Source organism: Oenanthe melanoleuca, chromosome 23, assembly GCF_029582105.1.
Source record: "Oenanthe melanoleuca isolate GR-GAL-2019-014 chromosome 23, OMel1.0, whole genome shotgun sequence".
Lineage (NCBI taxonomy): Eukaryota > Metazoa > Chordata > Aves > Passeriformes > Muscicapidae > Oenanthe > Oenanthe melanoleuca.
In genome coordinates this window covers 1,256,401-1,281,855 of record NC_079356.1, presented here as the reverse complement: position 1 = coordinate 1,281,855, position 25,455 = coordinate 1,256,401, and the positions used below count along the sequence as shown (strand labels likewise).

The 25,455-nt window shown below is 51.1% G+C and overlaps 1 protein-coding gene across 2 annotated transcripts in view; it reads right to left on the bottom strand.

Annotated features, from left to right (window-relative positions):
- Positions 1 to 9,229: 9,229 nt before the first annotated feature.
- HIVEP3 (HIVEP zinc finger 3) overlaps positions 9,230 to 25,455 on the bottom strand; it is a 185,039-nt gene continuing 168,813 nt past the window's right edge. For both annotated transcript variants that reach the window (XM_056508965.1, XM_056508964.1), the window contains 3 exons: positions 18,345 to 18,443; positions 13,688 to 14,745; positions 9,230 to 11,032 (listed from right to left, as the gene is read on the bottom strand). In XM_056508965.1, the coding sequence (XP_056364940.1) occupies positions 10,370 to 11,032; positions 13,688 to 14,745; positions 18,345 to 18,443 (1,820 nt within the window). In that variant the 3' untranslated portion in view covers positions 9,230 to 10,369. The remainder of the gene's footprint in view (positions 11,033 to 13,687; positions 14,746 to 18,344; positions 18,444 to 25,455) is intronic.

Sequence of the window (25,455 nt, the reverse complement as noted above, 5' to 3'; positions counted from 1 at the left end):
AAAAAAAACAACTCAACAACAAAACCACTGCCCATTGCAGTTATTAGTCCTGATGAGTGAATTAGGTGTGGAAACAGCAGCTTTGAAGTTCTCCTCATTAAATCACACACCAATTCAGCACTTATTAGGTCTCCAGTCAGAGATATAAAGCCCCAGAAGATGGGGTTGCTGTTAGCAAGAGCCATCACTGCTGCTACTCAGGGCAGTCTGTGAATCTCCTGCTGCTGCCTGGGCTGGGGGAGAAGGGTTTAAAGCCCCAGCTCCTGGTGCCCTGTGAGAGTTTGGGAGTTGTGGGGTTTGGCCCTGGAGGGAGAGCTCAGAAATGGGATGATAACTACACAAATGTGCACAGGGAGTCAGGAAGGCTTGGAAAATGGGATGGGAGGGGATTTTCAGAGCGGGATCAGCTGGGATTTCACACAGCCACCACTGCAGGGTATCCCTCAAGAAGCTGGGCTCTTCCACTGAGCAACATAAACCCACATTTCAATGGCTTTTCCCCATACCCTCATCCATCCATCCATCCATCCATCCATCCATCCATCCATCCATCCATCCATCCATCCATCCCTCCACCCATCCTGGCTTCCTTCCCCATAACCCTCATCCCCTCCTCTCCCCACACTTGTCCCCTGCCAGCTGGCACTGAGTGACAGCCCAGCATCACCCACATCTCAGGCCAAAAGCCACAGAGCTTGTAAAAAAAATATGAAAATCCCTTTTTTTAGCTCAATCCTCACCTTAAAACACCACCTGGTTTTTATCTAGCCCGACTCCTTTCATGAATTTGCACCCTAATGGGTTACAGAGATTTAAAGCCCGAGCTCTCTGCTGGAGCTCGGTGTCACACAGGGCTCTGTTGGCCTCGTGTCTCCAAAGTTACGAGCTCAGAGGAATAACACATCTTGCAGCCTTCAATTTTCCCATATGTCAGGAAAGATAAGGTCACGGTTTCCAGTTCTTTTTTCAGCCATGGACACTTGGAAAACTATTTTTGTAGTGAGAATGTTGGATTCGTAGTGAGAGTCCAAGCTGATTCCAGGAGCAGAAAGCTGCGAGGGGGAAGTGCTGTGGGACTGAAGAATCCAGAGGCAGCAGTGGCACAGCAGTGCTGGGAATTCCCAGGACTCACACACTTCCAGGACCAAAGGTTTAACCAAATGTTGGGACCACAGAGCCAACCCTCCCTCTGGGAGTTTGGGATTTCATCTCCTAACCCAAATATCCCAGCTGGAATGCTGCGTTCCTTTAGGGCTGGACAGCTTGGGCAGAGCCGTGGCCTAAACTTCAATTTGCAACAAAAATGGAGAAAAATGCTGAGATAAATAACACAATGAATGTGTTCACCCACTGCCACCTCTTGCTGAAACCATGCCCTTTGTGCAGCTGAGCTGGAATTCCAGGAAAAATGAAGCAAATTCATCACACAGGAATTTTTAGGTTTACATCATACAGGAATTTTTAGGTTTACATCACACAGGATTTTTTAGGTTTAAAGTGAGTGCTGGTTACCTGGTTAGGAGGAGTCTCAAAGGCAGGGCTCGAGGTCCTTTCAGTCTGGGATGGGTTTGACTCCCATACCCCCAGCTCCTGAGCACAGAAGCAAAGTCTGGCTGGTGTTGTCTCCTCCTGAGCACCTGGGAGGGTTTAACCCATCCCTCATCCTCTGATGGATACCTGGGATCAGATAAACCAGCCTGGGGGAGCAGGGTCAGTCAGGCCATGTTACTCCACCCTTTATCTCATCTGGCCATGAAAACTTTGCTTTTTCTCCCTTTGGAAGAGTCAGGGCCACGTTCCTGAGGGATGTGAGCAGGTCCCCTGGCAGGCAGTGGAGACTCCTGTGTTTCCCAGGGGTTCAATCCCTCCTGGCAGGCACACAGGGACACACTTCCAGGTTTTTCCCCATAAACCAGAGCAAATGGCTGCTTGCATCCATAATGATGAAAGCCAAGATTTCCCCTTCATCCTCTGGGCACAGGAGCTGTGGGTTTATGGAGGACACATTAGGAGACACCAGTTTGAAATGAAAAGCACAGCCTGACACTTTGGGCAGCTTCTGCACCTCTATTTTGTGCCCCTTTGGAGGCACTGGTGACCCCAGCAGGACACTGGGTTGTTATCAGGTGATTTTTTGGTTTGTTTTGCTGCCTGCTGGGAGGATGAGATCACAGCTCGGCTGCCAGCACTCCCCGGGAGGGATCTGCTGCAATAACCCTCAGGCTGCTGCTTTGGGCGTTATTCTCCCAGGTTTTGCCCCAGTCCCAGCCCTGGCGATGCCCTGCAGGCACGGCCAGGCCCTTCTTGTGCCCAGCAGCGTCAGAGCGAGGCACAGCCCCAGTCCTGGTGCCCATCCCTCATCCCTGCATCCCTGCCCCTGCTCAGCACATCCCTCACCCCTTCTGGACCCCTTCAGCCCCACAACACTCTGCCCTTTGTGAGATGGGTCACTGAGAATGGTGGGATCTGGTCAAAGGTTGGACTTGATGCTCTTGGAGGTCTTTTCCAGCCTTAATGATTCTGCAATTCTCCGATTCTTTGATTCTCTGATGCCTTTCCCTTCCTTCCCTCCCTCCCTCCCTGTTCTCTGCTCTCAGCAGCCTCCTCCTGTTGTCATAACAACGAGCACCAGCCCGGGTGGCCGTGCCAGCCCTTCCAGCTCCAGCAGCTCCTCCTGGGAGGGAGCAGCAGCCCCCAACCATCTGGCCGAGGTGGGGAGGAGCAGCCCCAGGCACAGGGACAGCGGCTGTGTCACCTCTCTCACACGCTGTCCCCAGCACGGGGTGAGGAGCTGTCCCTGGCTGCTCTGTGCAGAACATCCCCGGCCATCCCTGCTCCTCCCAGCTCCCTGGGGACCCAAATCCCTGTTCCTCTCAGCCCTGTCCTCACTGGAGTCCCAGATTCCTGGAGCCAGGTCCCTGATCCTCATGGAGCCCCAAATCCCTGCAGCCAGGTCCCTGATCCTCACGGAGCCCCAAATCCCTGCAGCCAGGTCCCTGATCCTCAGTGGAGCCCCAAATCCCTGGAACCAGGTCCCTGATCCTCATGGAGTCCCAAATCCCTGCTGCCAGGTCCCTGATCCTCACGGAGCCCCAAATCCCTGCTGCCAGGTCCCTGATCCTCAGTGGAGCCCCAATCCCTGGAACCAGGTCCCTGGTGCTCTCAGCCCTCTGCTCCCCTCCCTGTGTGACCAGCCCAACCTGCAGCACCCCCGGGCACAGGCAGGGTCACACCAGAGCAGCTGGTGCAGAGGGAGGAGTCCCTGAGGTGGGATTAGGGCAGGATTTTCCAAGGGGAATCAGGTCTGCAGGCACAGCCAGAGCTGCTCCTGAAGGCACTGGGGGCACTAGACTGTGCTCCACAAAATCCATCAAATCCCAGGTTCAAAGAAATTTCTCCTGTGGCTGGTGATGGATTAAAACTCCTCAGGAGCAGCTTTTTCAGAGCAGCTGTGGCTGCCCCTGGATCCCTGGCAGTGTCCAGGGCCAGGCTGGACAGTGGGAGGTGTCCCTGCCATGGCAGGGGTGGGATGGGATGAGCTTTAATGTCCCTTCCAACCCAAACCATTCTGTGATCCCTCACCTGACAGTCCCATGAAAGATTTCTGAAAGTGCTTTTTTAGCTGTGATGCACATCAAGGCCAGGTTACAAAAGGAATCCTCTTTCCAGGCTCCCAGCTGAAGCTCCTGAGCTGCTGGGAGGCTGAACCTGGGCAGAAGGAACAACCATTTCACCGTGGGACTCAGGCATTGCCAAAGAGAAGCAGGAATTTCAGCCTCCCAGAGAGAGGGAGGCACTGGTTTGAACTTCTCTGAGAGTTTTCATCACCTTCCCTTCTCCACACGGCTGCACTTCCCTGGGGAGCCAGCCTGGAACCTCAGCCAAGGGATTCTGAGCAGTTTGATCCCACACTTGGCTCCCCAGGGCAGGAAATGTCTGCTCTCTGTGTCGGGAAAACAAAGGCTCTGTCAGGGGAAGGAATTTCTTGGGACACCTGATTAATTGGAGCCACTCTGGACATCGGTGTGACCCAAATTGGCTCCAGGTTTGGGAGCTCAGTGGGGTTTAACTGCAGCCTTCTCAGGCAGCTCTGGCTGCCTCCAGCAGTTTTAAGCATTGCAGGAATGATTTTTTTTTTTTTTTTCTTCTTTTAAAGGAAGAATTATTCCTCTACTCAAGTGTCAGGAGGGGCTGGCAGCGGAACAAACATCACCTCCAGCCAGGGCTCGCTGCCTTCCACCCACAAAAAGGAAAATCCAAGCTGTTATTATGGAATAATACACACCTCACACATCTCTCCAGCTTTTTTTGGATGCTCCATCCACTTCTCCTGCACCAGGGGCAGCAGCAGGAGCGGGAAGCCCCTGGAGCAAGGGGTGCAGGCCCAGGAAAAGCCCAGAATTCAGACCTGGGGAAATCAAACATTCAGCCACAGGCTCTGATGTTTGGCCAGGGAGCAGCAGGTGCTCCAGCTGGAGCACCACAGGGAGAAATCCCCTGGGGATTTCCTCCCCTGCCCTGGTTTTTGAGGCAGATGGGGTGAAGAGGAGCAGGGCAGGAGCTGCCCAGAAAGGTTTCCAGGTGAATAAAGGGAATTCACGGGCAGAGGGCAGATCAGTTCTTGGGTAGTAGCAAGTGGAAGGGGGAAATTCCAGACTTTTAAAATAATTATTATATTTTTTTCTCTAAAGTTGGTGTCCAAGGCCAGGCTGGATGAGGCTCTAAGCACTCTGCTCCAGTGGGATCTGTCCCTGCCCACAGCAGGGCTTGGAACTGGATGATCTTGAAGGTCTTTTCCAACTTTTCCAGTCTGGGATTGTGGGAATTCAGCCTGGCCTCTGCAGACCCTGCTCAGAGCATCCACTGCTCACAGCCTCAGCTCTGTGAGGAGGAAAAACTGGGGAAAAAGGAGGAAAAACTGGGAAAAAAAGGAGGAAAAACTGGGAAAAAATCCACTTGTGGCATTTCCCTGAGGGTAGCACCTCCCCTGCAGTGGGGGCTCTGCAGGGATGGAGTGGCTGCAGCAGAACCAGGATTTATCCAGAAGTGCCTCCAGGGACCTGGGAAATAAAACGGGAATTAAAGAGTGCCAGTCATACATGCAGGGATATGTTGGGACTTTGAAATTTATTCCAACATGCTGTTTTTTTAAAAATATGCCCAGACCGAGCAGACAATCTGAGCTGTAGTAAAGGCAATATTATACTTGTAAAAACTTCTCATTCACAGTACAGATGTCATTTACAATAAGGGTCACAAACATCAAATACTGAGTATTTTTCTTCTTTTTTTTTTTTTTTTTTTGTTTTCTTGTTTTTTGTGTGTTTTTTGTTCTTTTTTTGTTGTTGTTGTTGTTTTTACATCAGACTGTGCTTTTTACTTGCTTTTTTTTTCTTTTTTTTCTTTTTTTTTTTTTTTTTTTTTTTTGCACTGATATAACCATACAGACATTGCAGGATGCAAGTGTAGAAACCGGAGTTCAAATAAAATTACAGGCAAAACTACCAAATTCCATTTGACGCTGTACATATTTACAGTACCATTTTTTTTGGAATGTATTGCCATTTTAAGAACATATAGAAACTTTCTACAGACTATTCCACTTACAGAATACATACACCTTTTAGAAAAAAAGGCAAATATTTATCTTACATGAGACCATGTATATTAAATTTGCGTACACATTATTATTATTAATTATTATTATTAATTATTTTTTACATTACATTTACTAAAGTGATCGTAAGTGCCATCATATCTCAGTAATGAAAACAGATTGGTTTTATGCCATCAGGACTGATGTTTTTAATTTTTTTTTTTTCTTTTTTTTTCTTTTTCTTTTTTTCTGTAAATAACTTACAACACGGTTTTATTTGTAAATACTGTGCAATAGACAGAAATGTTAAAAGGAAAGAAAAAAAGCAGATGATGAACACAGGAAAAGCAAGGAAAGCAGGGAAGGGCTAGATCAAATCCTGGAGGGTTTTGCACGGCAATTGGGATAATTTGAATGACTTCTCTGAGGATATTGCTTGTTCAGGTGGATTTTGGGGCAGGGAAAGCTGTGGATTTGTTGGGGATGGATTTGAGCTGTGGGTTTGAGCCCCAGCCCCGGCAGGAAGGTTTTGGGATGCTGTGGGTGGACACAGGTGGGAATTACCTGCTCTGCCCAGGGCTGGGCCAGCTCTGATTTGGGATCAGAGCAGGATTTGGGAGTGCTGGGATGTCAGGGCCAGCAGGGCTGGGATGTCACCCCTTAGGAGCAGGTGAGGAGCCTCGTTTCTCATTGGAAAGCTGGAAATTCACAGCTGTTCCATTATGGTTCTGCTCCCTGCTGCAGCTCCTGGGAATAATCCAATCTGGCAGAGCTCTGCCTCCAGCGTGGGGTGGTTTGGGGGAGCCCTCTCCTCATCCCATGGTCTGCTTGGCCCTGCAAGACCCCGAGATCAGTTTAGGAGCTAAATCCCTGCTGCAGCACAAAGGAGTTCCTGAAACTCCAGAGGTGCTCAGGATCAAGGTCTGAGAGTTTTCTGAGCTCTGGATGTCAGTCCTGGTGTGAAGAACAGCCAGGGGGTGACTGCAGAGCTTGGGCCAAGTCCTCAGTGTGCAGGAGGATTTCTGGCTGCCAGAGCATCCCTGTGTGATCCAGGAGCCACCCAAACTGCTCAGCAGGGAGGAAAATGTCCCCGTGGGGTTGGGGCTGGTGGAGCAGCCACCACAGAGGAGCAGCCTCTGTGCCCTCATGGATTATAAATCGGAGAAGCTCTGCCATGAGAAAAGGAGGGGATTTTATTTCCACCTGCTGCTGAAAAGGAAGGGCTGGGCTCTGCTTTTTCATCTGCCTGTTTGCATTATTAATACATTCTCTGGCAAATAATCCCGCTAATTGCTCTGCAAAGCAACAGAGCCACCCTTGCAGCCCTTGTGGGGAAGCAAAAAGGGATTTTCCATGCCTGCTTTGCAGGCAGAGCAGACATTCAGAGCGACACGAAAAGCTGTGACCAGCAATCAGCTTTCACTGAGGGTGACACAGGGAGACCAGAGGGGATCGGGGTGGGAACGGCAGCCACCGGTGAGGGCTGGGAATAGCAGCCAGCCCTATGAAGCTCCCGGGAGTGCCGCTGCCGTGCTCCCCGGGGCACAGGGACACTCCTGCCCGGGCTCGCAGGTGGCTCCGGGCGGGGCTGGGCTGCCCGGACCCGCCGTGCCCGCACACAGAGATGCTGGTGCTGGCGGGCTGCGGGTCCCTCCCCGCAGCTCTGAGCTGGCAGTGCGACCATTAGCCCTTAATTAGCAATTAGTTATTTTCGGGGGGAGCCTTCTCGCCCCTTGGGTACAGCGTGAAGCACCATTTCACCCCAGCCACAGAAGCCAAACTGGGTTGGGACTCAGTTTTTGTGCCCATCTCCTGAGTTTGCAGCGGTCCCTGCCTGCCCCGCTCTGCGGCTGCCGGGGGTGGGGATGGGATCCGGGCAGGGAATGTCCCCGGGAGCACCTCAGCCCTTCCCCAAACTCCTTTTCCTGGTTTGTTTTTTGGCCCCGGGTGAAAGGATCTGGATGGCTACACACGAACTGCAAGGATGCTCCGCAGCTGAGATGCAGAAAGCTTCGAGCTGCTGGGAAAGCGTAAAAATCCTGATAATGACAATAATAAATCCCCACCACAACAACAACTAAATAATCAATAAACCAATGTAAAAACTTCGCGGTTTTCTTGGGGTTTTTTTCTCCCCCTCTTTCCACAAATGACAGAGGGAAAAAAAAAATCCACAAAAAGTTTAGATTAAGGATTGAAATGCAGTTACAGAAAGAAGCTGAGCAGATTTGATCTAGCCCAAAACTCACAGCAAATGCACCAAAAAACCAGACACAGCTGCTGCAGTATTTTAATGTACCATATATATATATATATATTTATATATATATGTAAAATTAAATACAAAAAGCTACCTTGGATCAAGTTAAGAGTGTGACAAGGGGCAGAAAGTGGCAGAAATCGGGGAATTCGCTCGATTTCAGGGATGGTTTCCAGGGATGCCCGGGCCGAGCACTCCACTCCCACTCAGCCTGGGATTAAGCACGTTTTAAGCACGCACTTAAAGCCTGAGGAGGGTTTAAGCTGGTGCTTAAGAGCTCGAGTGAACAGAGCCGAGCTCCAGCCCCTGCTCCTGCCTCTGGATCTGAGAACAGCAGCAGCTTCCAGGCTCGGGGCCAAAAAAAGGAGAGATGGGAAAAAGGGAAACCTGATAAAAGCGCTAATGAGGGGATAAATGGGTTCTGGACGTTGTTTTGGTCAGTGTCACAGCCTTAATGGTATTTCCATGGTATCTTTTTTTTTCTTTAACTTAATTCCCTTTACAAGAAGAGGAAAAAAAAAAAAAAAAGAAAAGAAAAAAAGAAAAAAAAAAGAAAAAATGACTGAATATTATTTAAAAATTTCTATAATTTGCCCGCAAAACGGGAACAGTTCATAGCTCATCAAGTCTGGCAAGGAAATATGTTCTCATTCAGAATTTTATTTGATTCCTTTTATTTAATTTTTTTTTTCATTTTATTTTTTTTTAAAAAGTGTATTACGTACCCGATAAACTGGAACAGCTCTGAAAGAAGAAAGAGCTGGTCCACTGGTTAAATATTTATATATTTTTTTCTTTTTTTTTTTAACTTTTTTTTTTTGTTAAAAAAAAAAAAAGAGGTTTATACAGATTCCATAGACCAGAAAACCCTCTGAAGTAGTAAAGAACCTGCTGGGGCAAACGACTTGAAGCTTTGTGGTTTAAAAAGTTGTGACAGAGGAATGGCTCTGTCGGGTCGCTCTGGATTTGGTATGGGATTTATTGGCAGTCGAGGTCTTTGCTCTGCTAGGGTTGCTCATCCTGAAAAATCTGCTCTGGGAAAAGCTGCTGCGCATGCATAACAAGCTGATTTTGCAAGCATTCACCATTCAGCATCAAATTTTTATCTCCCAAAACCAGCCAAAAACGGGGCCCTTCCACACTGCAAGGGCTGAGCTGGGGATGTCCCACTCAGTGAATAAATAAAGGTGAGAGCAAGAGCCAGAGGCACCGAGAGGAGGAGGGGCAGAACTCAGAGCCCTCCTGCATCCCTGGGATGGGATGGGATGGGATGGGATGGGATGGGATGGGATGGGATGGGATGGGATGGGATGGGATGGGATGGGATGGGATGGGATGGGATGGGATGGGATGGGATGGGATGGGATGGGATCGGATGGGATGGGATAGGGGGAACTTGTCCACAACTCAAACATGCCAGAGGGAGAAGGGGTTTCAAGGCTGAGTTCCTCCCCTCGGACACCAAGGGAGGGTTTGCAGAGGCTCCCCCAGCCCAGGCAGGGCTCAAGCACAGGCAGGGCTTAGCCAGGCGCGGCGGGAGGATTAAAGCAAAGCAAGCAGGAGGCTCGTCCAGCGAGAGACCCTTCCTGGCACGGGCTCTACATTCCTTACATTCCTACCTTCTCGCAGGTAAATCTTTGAAGAAGAACCTTTTTTTTTTCTTTCTTTTTTTCTTTTTTTCTTTTTTTTTGTTCCTTTTTTTTTTTGTATTTTTAATAGAAAAGTGCTTTGCTGGGTTCTGCAGGAGGGAGGGGTGCTTGTGGTTCGTTTTCCTCTTTTTTGAGGGACAATTTCTCTCCCTGCACACAAGGAACCTCCCCTGCTCAAGGAAGTGCTACTTTCAGTCACAAGGTCAGGGTAAACACGGTTTTCAAATGTAAAGCAGTTTCAACTGTTTAAAGCACAACCATAGGGATGCGAGGAGAAAAAACAAAACAAAACAAAAAATCCAAGCACTTTGCAAGAATTAAATAAAGCATGTAATAAATATGAATCATAAACTTCTGTACACAGGAGCAAGGGTTTGGGGTTTTTTCTTTTTTTTCTTTTTTTAATCATTTAATCAATATAAAAAAATGTTTTTTTCTGTTTTGCTTTTGTTTTCAGTGCATCTTCTTCCTCTTTAAAATGCTTAACCCTTTCCTTTCTGCATCTCTCAGGCCCAGGATTACACACACCTAAATGGCAAAAAAGACAAGGTCTAACAAACCCCCTTTCCAAAAAACTCTAAAAAAATATTCACAGCCTCAAACAGTTTTGTACATTTCAAGCAACAAAAGGTATAGAAAAAGGCACAAGTAACTGCATACATGTGGAGATAATACCAGACTGGGACAAAGAAAACCAGGAATTTTCCATGGGTTTGGTCATTCACTAGAGTGCTTCTTATGATTATACTAAAGGAAATAGTGTTGCAAATGTCTGTTGATTTTACAGAGGAAGCCTAAAGGTGGAACAGCTGGCGGAGGTTTAAGCACCCCCCGCGTTTCCCTCCACCTTTCGGTGAGTTTGACCTAAACCGGGGCGCTGTGGCTGCGGGCCGGGCTCTGCGGGGAGGCTGCAGGGCCGCAGGGAGCAGGGCTGGGGGCTGCCGAGGGCGCTGAGATCAAAGTGCAGGCTGGTTCCGGAGCGGGGCTCGAGCTGCCCGAGTGCTGCTTGCCCGTGGCCGTGGAGGGCTGGTCCCCGCTGACCGAGGGCTGCTGAGGGGACAGCGAGGGCCGTGGCTGCTCCGCCGGGCTGGGCTCGGCCTGCTGCTCCTCCTGCTGCTGCTGGGGCTCGCTAGTCCTCATCTTCTCCTCCGAGGAAGGGCCGCCCGCCGGCGGCGGGGACAGCGTGTACTTGGACACCTTGGCCACGGGCGACACGGACGCCGATGAGGGCTCTGCAGGGCTCTGGGGCTCCCCGTCCGTCCTGGCGGCCCGGCTGGGCTGGGCGAGGTGTCCGGCCTGCAGGCCCAGCGCGGGCCCGGGCACCAGGCCGGCGTGGGAGCTGGGCCGGGCCTGCACCATCTGGATGCCCCCGATGGGGATCATGGGGTACGGGGTCCTGGCGAGCTGCTGCGAGTGCAGCGGGAGGTGGCTGAAGACATTCTCCTCCCCGCGGCCGTGGGGGTCGTGAGGGGCCTGCAGGGGCCGGGGGCAGGCGGGGGAGCAGGGCGGGCTGCGGGCCTCCATCTTCTGTGCCGGGGGAAAAGAAGAGCTGTGTCAGTGGGACACACGGCAGCACTGCAAGCACTGCGCTCGCTTTTAATCTCGTTTCGGGGAGGTCAGTCAGCTGGGGGAGATGTGGAGCCCCAGACCTTGAAGGTGAGGAGCAGCAGAACCCACATTTCCCTTCGGGGACAGATGTGCCCATTGTGTGTTGGGGCACAGATCCAGGGATTTGGCTTAGGCCTGGATCATTATAAAATCAGAGAACTATTTGGTTGGAAGGGACCTTTAAAGGCCATCTTGTCCAACCCTCTGCCTTGGGCAGGGACATCTTTAATTATCCCAGGTTGCTCATAGCCCCAGCCAACATGACCTTGGGCTCTTCCAGGGATCCAGGGGCAGCCACAGCTTCTCTGAGCACCTTGTTCCAGGGCCTCCCCACCCTCTGAGTAAAACAATTCCTCCTTAGCTCTAGTCTGCATCTTTTTTTAGTTTAAAACCATCACCCCTAGTCTCAGAGCTGCCTCTGAAACACTGGCAGAGCTGCCAGTGTTGCTGTCAGCTGAGCTGCTTCGGATCCCTGTCAGTGCAGGGGGTTCCTGAGAGGCCAGAATGAGGTTATTCATATATTTATTTATTAGTTTATTTATTTTCACTGTGCTTCCCTAAAGCAGGATTGCATCCTTACAGCTGCTGAGTGCACACCCAGCAGTGGGTCCCCACCACCACCCTCATGGGGGGTGCTCTGTGCAAATCAAGGGTTCAGACCCTACATTTTACCTTTTCCTCTTTCTCTCTCGGTGCTTCCCATAGTTTCCTAACGTACATCATGGAGAGATATGTGGCTAAACAGAAATGGATTAATTAGTGATGAGGTTATAACTAAATCCCTGCACAAGGACTCCTAAGAAGAGGAAGGAACAGAAAGTGAAATCAACTTTCAATTAAGATGGGGTTGGAGATAAAATGTGAGGATCCACTGGAGGGCACATTTCTTTGTAAGATTATGGGGAATAATTCCCTGATCCTGTGAGCTGGATCTCTGAAGAGGCAGCAAAGGAAAGCAGCAAAAGAGAACAGGAAAGAGAAATAGGAAGAGCCACCAAAGGTAGTGTGTGCTGGGTCAGCAGTGACAAGCCCAAACACTGCTAAATGTCACTGATCCACAGGAAACCTTGGCTAAATCACTTCAGGGATGCTGGGAAACCCCAAACAAATATTTCAGTGGTCCAACAACCACCACGAGGAGAGACTGCCCTAAGCAAGGGCCAGTGGGAAGAGAGATGGTCGTGGTGAGACTTGGCAGCAAGCCTGAGACTGGAACCGAGCTAAGATCATCATCAAGCTCTGTTTGGGACCTGATAAAGCCTCCTCTGCTCTGTCTGTCTCTTGTGGCCTTAGCAGGAATGTTAATTTTGCAATGAAAGCCCAGCTGTCCATCTGCTGATAAAGAGACATTTTTCCATTCGGGTTTTGCTGTTGCTTTGGAGGCACACACATGGAAAAGTAACAGTGGTGGCTTTGGGTGCAGAAAAGGAGCAGGAAAACGAAGCCAAAAGGTAAATGTGAACAAAGGAGCTGAAAGGTGGGAATGGCAGACAAGCAAGGCTTAAAACATTGTCTGCTACTGTGGATCTGGGAGCTGAGGGGATTTGCTCCAAGCAGAGGCAGCAGGAAGTTATCCTGACATAAGAGCTGGAGGATGAGGGTTCCCAGAGCTCTGAGATCCACCACAAGAAGTGAATTGACAGGAAAGGGAAACAGAATTAAAGGAAGCAAAGGTTTGGACCTAAAATAAAGGAGAATCTGTGAGAAGGTGAGACAAAAGCTCAGAGTGGAAAGGAGAAGGAAGGAGGCACCACAGCACAGAGGGTTAGTGCAGGCATGGGAGAAAGGTCTGGAGAAGCCCTGGCTCAGCATCTGGGGAGGCAGGGCTTCAATAAAGGCCTCTCTCTGTCCCCAGTGCAGTCCCTGAGGGCTGGGGTCTCCCCACAGCGAGTGGATCTCACGTTCATCAGCACAACTGGCAGCAGAGCCAGGCACTCCAGCAGGAATGGGAAACTTTCCACCAAACCCCACATCAGCCTTGTGTGCAGCACTGGGAGGATCTGGCCATTTTCCTTTACCCACAGGATTTGATTTGTCCAGCAGAGAGATTAAATAAGGTTCTGGACCCAGTGGGAAACCCCTCTCTGTGCTGAAGAGAGAAGTGAGATGAAATGAGAGATGTCCAAACAAACATTTCTCAGCAGAGCTGGCTGTGGGTGGACACAGGGATCAGCCAGGACTGTTGCAGAGCTGGCTCAGGCCACTGACCTCTGGAAAATGGACACAGCTCCACCCCAGCCAGAGAAACCTCAGGGATGGGAATGAAATTCCCAGGAACAAAAGGGCTCTCAGTGACAATTAATCATTAAGAGGTCATCCTTGCTGATTGTCCCAGCAGGACGGGCTCAGGGGTGGGAATAACCCCTTGGAGAAGGGATAACTTTATTTCTCTACAACTGAGAAAGGCAGGACCCAAATGGGTGCAAAACCCACTGCTGTCCCCTGTCCTTGTTCTCTGGGACACCTGTGACAGTGGTCACAGAGTCCCTGAGCACTTTGCATCCCAGCCTTCACCAAAAACCGTGTCAGAGACCACCCTGTGGGAACCAGAGGGCAGCAGGGCACTGGACTTACCAGCTTGGACTCGTAGAGCTGTAAGTTTTTGCCAAAGAACCTGTGAGGTAGAGGCATCGAAGAGAATATCCCGGGCTGGGCTTGATATGAGCTTGGAACTTTGTCCTCTGCTGATTTGCTAGTGCCAGGCAAGTCCTCTTTGCCAGGGGGTGGACACCTGGACAGCTCCAAGCAGCCTGGAGACAAGACTTTCTTCAGGGAGAAGTGCCTCAGTGATGCCATCTCTCTGCTGGGCGACGAGTGCCTGGCAGGGGACACTTCTCCGTCTGGGGGGAGGGCTGTCCTGGGGGACAGCTCCCTCCGGGGGGACAGGTGCCTGCTGGGCGACAGCTCGAGCCTCGGGGACACACATCGCAGGGGGGACAGCTCCCGGCGGGGAGAGAGGCGCTGGAGGGGGGACAGCCCCCTCCCTGGGGACAGGCACCGCAGGGAGGACAGCTCCGCCGTGGGGGAGAAGCGTTTGGGGGAGGTTTCGTTTTTGGTCAGTAGGTGCTTCCTCGCTATCATTGGTCTGCTGCTGCCACCCCCTCTGCCACCGTCCTGGCTCGGGGACCACCTTTTCCTGGGGGAGGTGTCTTTGGAGGTCGACAGGTCCACGACCAAGGACATGTGTGGCCTTGTGACAGACTCTCTCTCAGCAGGAGCCAGGTGCTCGGTGGAGGTCAGAGCTGCTCTGTGGAGGCTCAGGAAGCTGTGGCACACAGCAATGTCACTGCTGTCTGCTGACCACTTGGTCTCCAGCCCTGAGGAGGAGGAGGAGGCCTGCTGGCCTTCCCCTGCTTTCGGGGTGCTGGCAGCAGCTTCTTGAGCTGTGGATGTTTCAGTGCCTTCCTCTTGAGAAGACGGGGAGCCCCCTGAGGGGTGCAGCAGGAGGGGGCCGGGTTTGCCCTCCGGCAGCTTCGGCGCTGGCTCGTCTTGGCTCTCCTCTTCCTCCTCGTCTTCCTCGTCCTCGTTGTCGTCATCGTCGTCAGATTCCTCGAGGTCTGAAAACTGGTGTTCCTCAATGGGCTCAGATCCCTCCCGCCCCTCAGAGTCCTGGAAAAGGTCTTCACTGGTTCCTGCAGGCAAACACAAACCAGGGTGTAAAACACACGCTCAGGGCTATTTCTGTGTTAAATCTGCTCACAGAACACAAGTAAGGGGCTATTTCTGTGCTAAATCTGCTCACAAAACACATGTAAGGGGCTATTTCTGTGTTAAATCTGCTCACAAAACACATGTTCAGGCTCTATTTCTGTGCTAAATCTCCTCACAAGCTCTAAGAGCACCAGAGGAGACAGGACCCAGCTGCTCCTAGGTCTGATCATCTCCTGCTTTGAAGCTGCAGCCTTGCCCTCTCTGCCAGGTCCACTGCTGATGATCCCAGTAGATCCCAGTGAATCCCACTCTACCCCAGTTTCAGTTCCAGCTCTGTCAGCACACACAGCCCTCAGTCCCTGCTTGGCACTTGCCACACTCTTTATTTGCTCTAAAATGCAAAAAAATCCCCTTTAACAAATGAGAACAGCAGCACCTTCATCCTTCAGTGGGGTTTGATGATTATTTGTTACAATGGTGACTCCAGAATAGCTACAGCTGCCACCAACTGCACGTGTTGGGCCTTTTCCTGCCTAGATTTCCTTATAAACATCAGCAAGGCAGGACTTCTGCTAAAAATCAAACAACAGGGTGGAAGGAATCTCTCTTTTCTCTGGATAGGATGAATTCCAGCTGTGGTTCAGATATTTCTGTGGGGCAGAAGGTTTGGGGCTCTGTAAATCAGAGCTTGCAGGCAGTGAGGAGGATAAAAAAGAAAATTCTAAATATTTCTGCAGGTTAAAGTACATCTCTCTGCTGCTTGAAGGGCCAGCAGGAGCTTTCTGAGCTGGGTACCGAGATTGAATGCTCAGAGAAAAATGTGCTCGTCAGCCGTGCCGGGGTCGCAGAGCCGCTGTGCCAGCCCGGCCCGGAGAGCCCCGTCGGGAACAGCCACTGGATGTCACTGCAGCTCACGGAACACGCGGCAGGGCCCCGCTCCGAGGGGCTGCGGGGGGACCAGGTGCGCCCAGGTGTGCCCAGGTGCGCCCAGGTGCGCCCAGGTGTGCCCAGGTGAGCCCGGAGATGGAGCAGAGCCGGTACACACTCGGATCCCGGTCTGGCAGCACAGCCCGGATGCTGCTGTGACACTTGTGTGTGACACCGTGTGTGACACCTGTGTGTAACACCTATGTGTGTGCGTGTGACACCTGTGTGTGACACTGTGTGTATGTGTGACACCTGTGTGTGTGTGTGACACCTGTGTGACACCTGTGTATGTGTGACACCTGTGTGTGTGTGTGTGACACCGTGTGTGACACTATGTGTGACATGTGTGTATGTGTGACACCTGTGTGACATGTGTGTATGTGTGACACCTGTCTGTGACACTTGTGTGTGTGTGACACCTGTGTGTGTGTGTGTGACACCGTGTGTGACACTATGTGTGACATGTGTGTGTGTGTGACACCTGTGTATGTGTGACACCTGTCTGTGACACTTGTGTGTGTGTGACATCTGTGTGTGAGTGTGACACCTGTGTGTGACACCTGTCTGTGACACTTGTGTGTGTGTGTGACACCTGTGTGTGTGACTCCTGTGTGTGACACCTGTGTGTGACACTTGTGTGTGTGTGACTCCTGTGTGTGACACCTGTGTGTGACACCGTGTGTGTCTGTTACACCTGTGTGTGACATGTGCGTGTGACACTGTGTGTGACACCTGTGTGTGTGTGCGACTCCTCTGTGTGACACTTGTGTGACACCCGTGTGTGACACCTGTGTGTGTGTGTGACTCCTGTGTGTGACACCTGTTTGTGACACTTGTGTGTGTGTGACACCTGTGTGTGACACCTGTGACACCCGTGTGTGACATTTCCCAGCCCTGCCAGCCCCTCCCCATCCTGGCCCTCTGCTCCTGCTGTCCCCAGTGGGGACAGTCCCATCAGAGCTGTCCCTGCCAGCAGCCCCAGCTGCAGGGCCATTAGAGCAGCTGGGCCACAGCAGCCAGGGTGGCTCCGGAGGGGACACGGTCACCAAGCCCCAGTGACACACTCCAGAGTCTGATTTGGTTTATCTGGAATGCCACGGCCTTACAGGTAACTGCTCATGGAGCGTGTGCCATTCACAGTCCCTTGGATTTTCCCTTTGCCGATGTTCCAGCCAAGCTTCTGCCTGGAGCTGGGAGGGGACAGGGGAACCTCATCCCTGAAATGTCCCTGCAGCAGTCCCTGAGGGCACAGCTGTCCCAGCAGCTCTCCCTGCAGAGCGATTCTGCTCCTCTGTGAAATCCCCCACAGTGACAGGGGTGCTGGGCCCGGGCTGTTTGCAAACTCCCAGAGGAACTGAGCTCAGAACAAATATTATTCCAAAGTCCCAGCTGTGGGCTGAGCTGTGCATATTTCCTGCTTGGGGCAGGAATGCATTTCCCTGGCGGAGGTGTGAGCCAGCCCCTGACTCTGGTTTGGGGTGGGGGGCAGACAGGAGCTGTGCCTGGTCCTGGTGCCCTCCCTTCTTTGCCCCAGCCAGGACAGGGCAGGGTCAGGGGTCAGGAGCGAAGGGAAAGTGAAGCCAGCCCCAAACTGAGGAGCTGTTTGCATTTTCCACCACAAATTCCAGCGAGGGAAACATCCCAGTGAGTCCTGGGACAGCCCCAGGGAATCCTTTGGTCTCCTGACACGATCCCTGCAGGCAGGGACAGAGCTCAGACCTGAGCCCAGGTGTCCAAAATTCATCCTGGATGAGCTGAGCTCATGGGAGAGAAAGGGCAGGACAGGGAGAGAGGGAGGGAGGAGAGGGGAATGAGTGGGAATGAGTCCTGCTGACAGCTTTGTCTGAGGTTGCATCTCATTCCATGTGTGTTATTTATTCTCCCCAACCGGTCCCACCCCACAGAGCCCAGCCCAGGCAGGAGTGAGGAATTAAACTCCAATCTCCTTTTATAGCAACACCCCTTGCTTTCAGCTGCCCCTTAAATAGAAATACAAACAATCAAGTGAAATACAACTCCAGTTTTAAATAATCCAGGGAGTTTTAGGAACTGCTGCTCCCTCCCCGCCTGCCCCCAGAGGAAAGCACAGCAACCTTCCTGTGCTGCTTTGTGTCACGTGGAAATTGGAGCCTTTTTAATTATTATTTAATTAAAACAGCCCGTTTAGTTCTTGTTCTGAGCCTCTTTGCAAGGAAGAGAGAGGACACAGGGGAGGGCTCTTTGCAGCCCCTCACCCTGGGAGCAGGGGCTGTGATCACAGCTAGCATCTCGAATTTCTCACACACCTTTCTGCCATTCCTGTGTTATTTTCTCATCCATCCAAACGGCCCCAATCATTAGAGGGTAAAATCCCATTTTCTGCCTATCTCCTTGGCTGCTGTATTTAATGTTGACATTTGTGAGCAATGGGCCTCTCTGAATATTCCCATTTCCAGCAGAATTCCAGTGTTGGATTTAACCAGGTGGGAGAGAAGCTGGAGGAAAGGGAAAGGAAAAGGGGAAAGGGGAAAGGGGAAAGGAAACCTCCTCTGACCCCATCCCTGCCCAGGGCACCTTCGTGCAGGGGAGCAGGAAATGGGCTCTGGCCTGCCTGGCTCCTGCCCCTCTCTCAGCACCCACAGCACCTTTAGAAAGGAAAAGAATTTTTTTTTACCTTCTTCGGCTTCCAGATCCACCAGTGAAGATACCAACACGCCCAGCTCCTGACATTTTTTGCTGTGGGCCTTTGACTTCATGTGTTTAGTCAGATTCCCTGAAAAGAAGCAGAAAATACATTTTACTCAAATATGGTTCCTTTTTTGCCCCTTTCTTTTCATCCTTTTTTTTTTCCTTTCTATTTTTTTCTATTTTTTTTCTTTTTTTTTTTTTTTTTTTTTCCTTTTGCAAGCTCAGCAGTCAAAAGTCAGAATTCTCTCTGAACCAGACAAAGGTCCCTGACTGTCCCCAAGTCCTGACCCTGTGACACGAGGCCAGGTCCCCCCTTCCCTCCCTCTGCTGCTGCCCTGGGGCTCAGGAGGAGGTGCTGGCAGGGCTGTGGGACCTTCCAGGTGTTGTGCAGTTGGAAAAACAACCTTGGGGCTGAGGGAAGAAAAGGCCTGAGCTGCTTTCAGCTGTGAGGGTGCAGCAAATTAAAAATGGCAGGAAAGCAGGGATGGGAACCTTCAACCTCATCCCAACAGCCCCACCTGCCTGGAGGGGAGAGGCTCCTCAGCACCACAGGGCAGAGCAGTTCTACCCTGGAAATGTTCCAAAAACGAGTGGATGTGGCACCTGGGACATGGGGCAGTGCTGGGAAGGGTTGAACTGGATGGTCTTAGAGGGCTTTTCCAGCTGTAAGGATTTTATGAATCTACAATAAAATGAGGGTTTGAGTTGCCAGCAAGAGGGGAAAATCCTACATTCCTGTTTTACCCCCAGAAAGAATGGCTCAGGTGGAATGGACCAAAGGGCTGGGCCAGCTCAGCTCCTTGAGCAGGAGGAGCCTTGGACACCCTCTGAATTCAGAAATTCTGGAATTCAGAAATTCTGGAATGCAGAAATTACCTCCCAGTGAGGCTTCCTGGGGCCAGGGTGGGAAGAGCAGCCCCTGGGACAGGAGAACAGGATTTGGGGTCACTGGGGGCTGCTGTGGGATAACTCCTGGGCATCAGAGGGCACCTCTCTAATTCTACCTCCCAAATTACAGGAAGGTTAATTAGACACTAATTAACCCCACTTACAGCTCAGGGAAATACTGAACAAAGGGGAGGGGGAAAAGCAGGCAGGTGGAGCAGACAAAACAATGAAGAGTAGGAGAATTAAACCAAAAATGTCCCACTTTCCCTTTTCCTCTCCTACAGCTCTTCCTAAAACCCCAGACTGGGATCAGGAGGGAGCTTAAAGCCCATCCAGTCCCATGGACAGAGAACCTCCCACCATCCCAGGGTGCTCCAAGCTCTGTCCAGCCTGGCCTTGGACACTCCCAGGGATTTATGGGCTGAGGGATGATGAGAAGAACCCTGGGCCTTGCTGAGTGTTTGAATTTCCCATCCCCTGATGTGCCCTCAGCCTTGCTGGCACTGACACCTGAGGGCACTTAGGAGCACTAGGCTTGGTTTTCTCACCAAACAGTAAAAAATAAAAGAGGAAAAACAAAATTCTCCTGCTTTGTTACAACCTCCAGTGAGGACTGAGGTCCTGCAGTCCCAAGTCCCCAGTCCCTGAGTTGGTGGGAGCACAGAGCTTCTCTGAGCCTCTCCTGCTGCTGCTCAGGGTATCAGGGATAAAAAAGCCACAATTCACTGGAGCAGAGCATTGCCCGTGCTGCCCTCACCTCTCAGTGCCACAACCACCCAGCTGCCACCTTGATTTCTCCTTTGCATTATTTATTTCAGCCCATTTTATACAAACTGGAGCAGCTCCAGCAGGAAGGACCATGAGAGACAAAGGCTGACTCTATATCCCTGTGTACCTGGCACCCAACCTGGACGTGGATTCAGGGGGTGTTTAATAACTTGAATGCAGCAAAACAGCTCCAAACAAGAGAGATTTATTATTTTGGAGCCTCCTGTTTAACTGCCCTTAGCCCCATGGTCAGGTGTGAGGATGAGGCCAGCCTGGCTCAGCTCCCTGCTCCAAATCAGAGCCTCTTTCTCCATCCCAAAGCTGGAGTTCTGTCCTGGCCCCAAACCCACCCCCTGAGCCAGGAGTGTGTTCTCAGGGACACCAGTGCCTGAAAACAAAAAAAAACCATCCAGCCAGTCCCAACTGTGGCCTCATGGAACTGGAATTTCATTTTTTGGAAATGAAAACCAGCAGAAGCCCAGCCTGAGTCAGTGTGCTGCAACCCAGCCTGTGCTGCTGCCTGCCCAGCTGCACAGATGCCCCGTCCCTGCTCAGCCACCAGGGCAGAATCCCTGCCTGGAGCCTCCCCAGGGGCAACAAACACAAAACCAGCCCGAGGCAGTGCCTGGTGTGAGCAGGGGCTTTGTGGGGATCCAGCTGAGTGGGGAGGACATCCCCAGGCATCCCTGGTACCCCAGAACCAGCCCCTGGAGGCAGCAGGGAAGAGCAGGGATTCCAGAGGAGAGGAGGCTGCTCAGGGCCCTGCTCTGGGCTCAGGTCCTCAGTGGCCACCTCAGGTGTCCCAGGACAGCAGGTTGGACACATCAGCGTCCCTGTGCCCGTCCCTGTCCCTGGCAGGGCTCCCAGAGCCCTCCTGCACCTCAGCTGGGGCTCAGCAGCTGCTGGGGCTGACAGGCTGTGCCAGGAGCCGCCAGTGCCACCTCCTGCCCTGTGTCAGTCCCTGGGCAGGGCACTGTGTGCCTGCTGCCCTCCTCTGCCAGCCCCCAGTGCCAACAAATTCACCCCAAACACCAAAGGACCAGCTCATCCCAAGCTTTGCTTCCTTCCCCTCCAGCTCCTTTTTCCTCTGCTTTCTCTCTCCCTTCATCCCCCTTGTTCAGATCAGGTAAAGCTGCTGGCCAAGATCCTCCTGCAAAGCTCTGGGTGCAAATTTTGTTGGAGAAATCCCAACAAAATAGGGATGCTGCATTCTTTTAGGGGAGGGAGACTCAGCAGGACAGATACTCATCTGCCCCCTCTGCATGGTTTTAAGGAAATTAAAAGCTGGAGGCTCCTTTCCACCAGCTGAGGAGCTGAGTGATCATCCTGGGAGCAATCTGGAGGACAAGGATATTTATCTGATCAGGGCTCTTCTTCCAGTTTGTGTTTTTTCAGACCCCTTAATTAACACTGGCAGGATTAAATGCTCAAGTCCTTCGGCAGATTTCCAGTAAAATCAACACCACTTTGCCTAAGTGAAAGCTGGATCTGAATCCTACCAGGGAAGACTCACAGCTACTTGTTGCCTTGCAGAGTTCTGGCTCCCAAGTTAAAAAAAAAAAAATAATAATAAAACCACACAGCATTGCTTCCTTGGAAACCATGGAAAAACATCTTTGAGGGAGCACGAGAGACCAGCAGGGAGGCTGGATTTAAACAGCAGAGGAATTACACTGAACCCTGAGCAGGTGAGTGGTCCTTATTGGGGATTGTTTACCAAAAAAAACCCAGGTTTGAAATAAACTGGCTATGTTTTTAAAATCCCCTGAGGAACTCTCAGGAATTGTGAGCCCACAGGAGGAGCAGAGGCAGTGTGATCACAGCTCCATGACCTGCCCAGAGCTTTGTGCTGCAGCCCCTGAGCCCTGCCCAGGCTGGGAGCCCTGGCTGGGGACTCAGAGCAGCTCAAATGCTGTTTGGAGAAAGCTGGGACTCAAGGCTTCCAAAAGCACCTAAAGCAGCTCAATAGGGACTTGAAGTGATTTCCCAGTTAAATTTTGTGAGGGATTTTTTTTTTTTTTCCAGAAGAGCCATTATTGTATTTTCACAGTGACAGAGTTAAAGCAGAACGAAGGGAACTGAAGCTCTGAGATTCCTGATGAAAGGATCCTGTCTGTGCTGGGGATGCAGCATCCTTTCTATTCCTGCTGTTGAATCTGATCAATTCAGAAAAAAAAAAAAAAAACCAAAAACCCAACGAATGGCCAAGTGCAGGAGGCATAACTGTGGCACAAACAGCCAGAGCTCCACAGGATTGACAATTGTCACATTCCTCTTTGTAAAGGATTTGCAAAAAGAGCAGCAGCTTATCTGGAAGGAGGAGAGAGGAGAAGGCTCCAGGCAGAGCTCAGAGCCCCTGGAGGGGCTCCAGGAGAGCTGCAGAGGGACTGGGGACAAGGCATGCAGGGACAGGACACAGGGAATGGCTTCAAACTGAAAAAGGGGATATTTGGGTGGGATTTTGGGCAGGAATTGTTCCCTGGCAGGGTGGGCAGTGGCTGTGGCTGCCCCTGGAACCCTGGCAGTGCCCAAGGCCAGGCTGGACACTGGGGCTGGGAGCAGCTGGGATTTGGGGAGGTGTCCCTGGGGTGGCACTGGGTGGGATTTCAGGTCCCTCCCAACCCAAATCATTCCGTGATTCTGGGATTTTGCCAGCAGATGCCCTCACACACAGAGAACCAGCCCTAACTGATGGTCTGTGTCCCAAAGAAATCCTTGAAATAGGTTTTATGTGGGATTTAAATAATGTACAGGCCTTGATTTAGGTCTTGGTGAGGAGCTGATGTCCCCAGGTGAGAGTTTATGAGGAGGAAAGCTTTAATTTACAGAAATCATTGGGCAGAGGAGTTCAATTTTTAAAAAAAAAAATCGATTATTATCTTTTATCCTTATTGACTTATGGATTAAAGGAGTGAATTTGCACATGCAATCCACACAGGCTGTAAAATATCAGCCACCTCCTGGCTCAGACCTATCCCTTGCACCAGCCAAAAGCTGATATTCCAGAAAGGTACCCAGGATTTGCAGATTTCCAAATGCTAACAATGAGCAGAATTCCCAGTGAGGCTGAGACTTCAATGGCTGCACTGGCTACGGAAAATACAGAAAATATTTGACTTGAAGTCACCAGTCCTTTGCTTCCAGCCCTGATTCCTGGATTTTTTTCCCTTTTCCTGGAGAGTCCCAGAGCCCCTTTGCTCAGTGTTTCATCTCCTGGCTGGATCACTGGGACATTTTCTGTTCCTGGCCTCACATCCCACACGATGTCAGGCAGGAAATCCCTGAGGATGACTCTGTCCTCATCCCAGGGGACATTTGTGACGTCCCCAGGAGCACAGGGACAACAGCCAGTGGCTCCCCAGCCCCTCAAAGGGCCCCAGCCCTTGGGAGATTTTGGGAATGTGCCCATCCCTGTGTCCTGCTCTCCCAGCAGGGAATTCTGCTGGAGTTTTCTGCCAGCTGGACCCGCTCTGTGCTTTCCAGAGGAGGCTCAGGCTGCTGGAGCTGCAATAACAATAAACTGGGCAGCCCTTTAAGGGCTGGGGGGGATGCATTTAATACATTCTATTTAATACATTAAATATATTCACATGTGCAGCACCCTCAGTGCTGTCAGGGGCTGATTTAAGGAGCTGAAAATGAATTTATTGAGGACTCTGGCAGAGTCCAGTGCAGTCTGGAGTCTGGGGAGTGTGAGTGGCCCAGGCTGTGAAATGTCTCAGCCAGCAGGCACTGTGTCCTTGACCCAGCTCCCTTCCCATCAGGGTGAAGCTCCTCGTCCCTCCTGACCTCCAGCCACCACTCAGAGCTGTTCCACACAATTCTGGGGAAACTGGAAGCAATCAGGACGTGAGAGGGTGATGTGAGTGTGAAGGACAGAGATTAACAGTGGAAAAGGGGAGTGAATGTGGCAGCACTGCCCCTGGTCCCAGCTCACCCCAGCAGCAGTGAGAGGGGAAGGGAAAAGCTCTCCCCGACCTTCCTGAAAGGGAAAACTGCTTTTTCTTCATTTCCTTCCTGCCCAGAAAACAATGCAGAAGCTGCTGAGCCTCCTTTAAAGACCCTCTTGGAGGCCACAGCCACAAAGCTCCACCACAGTGGAGGGAGAGACACCTCATTAAAGAGGCACCTTTAGATCTGCCCCAGAAACACCAAACCAAACAAAGCTCTACAAACCAAATTTCCAAGGCTGTTGTTCCCATCAGCTCAGCACACACACAAAGAAATAAAAAAATAAAAAAAAAATCTCATGGATTTGCTTTAAAATAATAAAAAAATAAATTTTCCCTGCAGTTCTGTAAGCCAAAGGAACAGCTTTGCTTCCAGTGACAGAAAGGCACAAAAAGCAGAAGATGAGTGAATAAGGGGAAATATTTATAGCATTTTCTGTTGCAAAAGTTTTCCCAGTTCTTGGAACACAGACATGGATTTTCTAGAGTGGGAGGGGTGGGGGGTGAGGTACATTTTAACCAGATAAAGGTCCTCATTAAAAATAATAACAATAATAAAATGCCATTTAACTGCTTCCAGCCTACTCGAGAGTTTAGAGCATTAGATCATGCTGGAGAGATCTACCCCAGCCAAAACGAAGCCAGCTCCACAGACCTCCCCCTGGAGCTGATGCTGAAGGCTAAAATTATCTCTGGAAAGCTGATTGCTAAAAAAGCTCCGTGTTTGTGCAAGTGCAGCCCGGCAGGAGGGAGAGCTGCAGCTTCTGCATTCTGCATTCCCAGGGCTGCCAAACCCCCCAGCCCAGGGAGGAGCCAGGCCCAGACAAACCCCCCAAAATGAGCTGGGGAACGCCAGTTCTGCAAAGCCCCCACTCCTCTGGGTCACTCTTACGAGCAACAGTTTGAAATTGCTTTAAAAAAAAATCACTGGCAAGGGCATCAGCAAAAAAATGGATTTTCTTCCTGCCCTTGCTGGTGATTTTTTAAGCAATCTCATTGGTAATAACTCTCCATCACCAGCTGATGCTTTTATCAACACACACAGGGCTTTCCCCCACCCTTCCAGAGCTCCTCGTGCCCCCCAAAGAGCTTTTCTCCTATTTCTGGGCAGTCTGAGCTCACCCCAGGGCTCTGCCCATCACCCCCTCCCAGCACAGCCATTCATGCAATTCCAAGTCACCATCATGCAACTAATTATCCACAGACCCCCAAATCCAGGAAAGTTCTGCCCATTCCATGCATCCATAGGCAAAGGGATGCTTTGCCATCCAAAATCCCAACAGAGTGTTGATGATTTCAGTCTGGGGGAAGGAAGCATCTCCACGCTCCCGTGGAGCAGAAGAAGGGAAGTGTCTGTTTGCAATGTGCAGCCAGAGCTGGCAGATCGTGGCCTTCAAGGGAGCAGAGATGAAGAGCAAAGCAGCCAGAGAGGTGGTGGAGAGGATGGTTTGATGCCATCACCCTGGGCAAGAGCCCCACAGAAGCATGGTG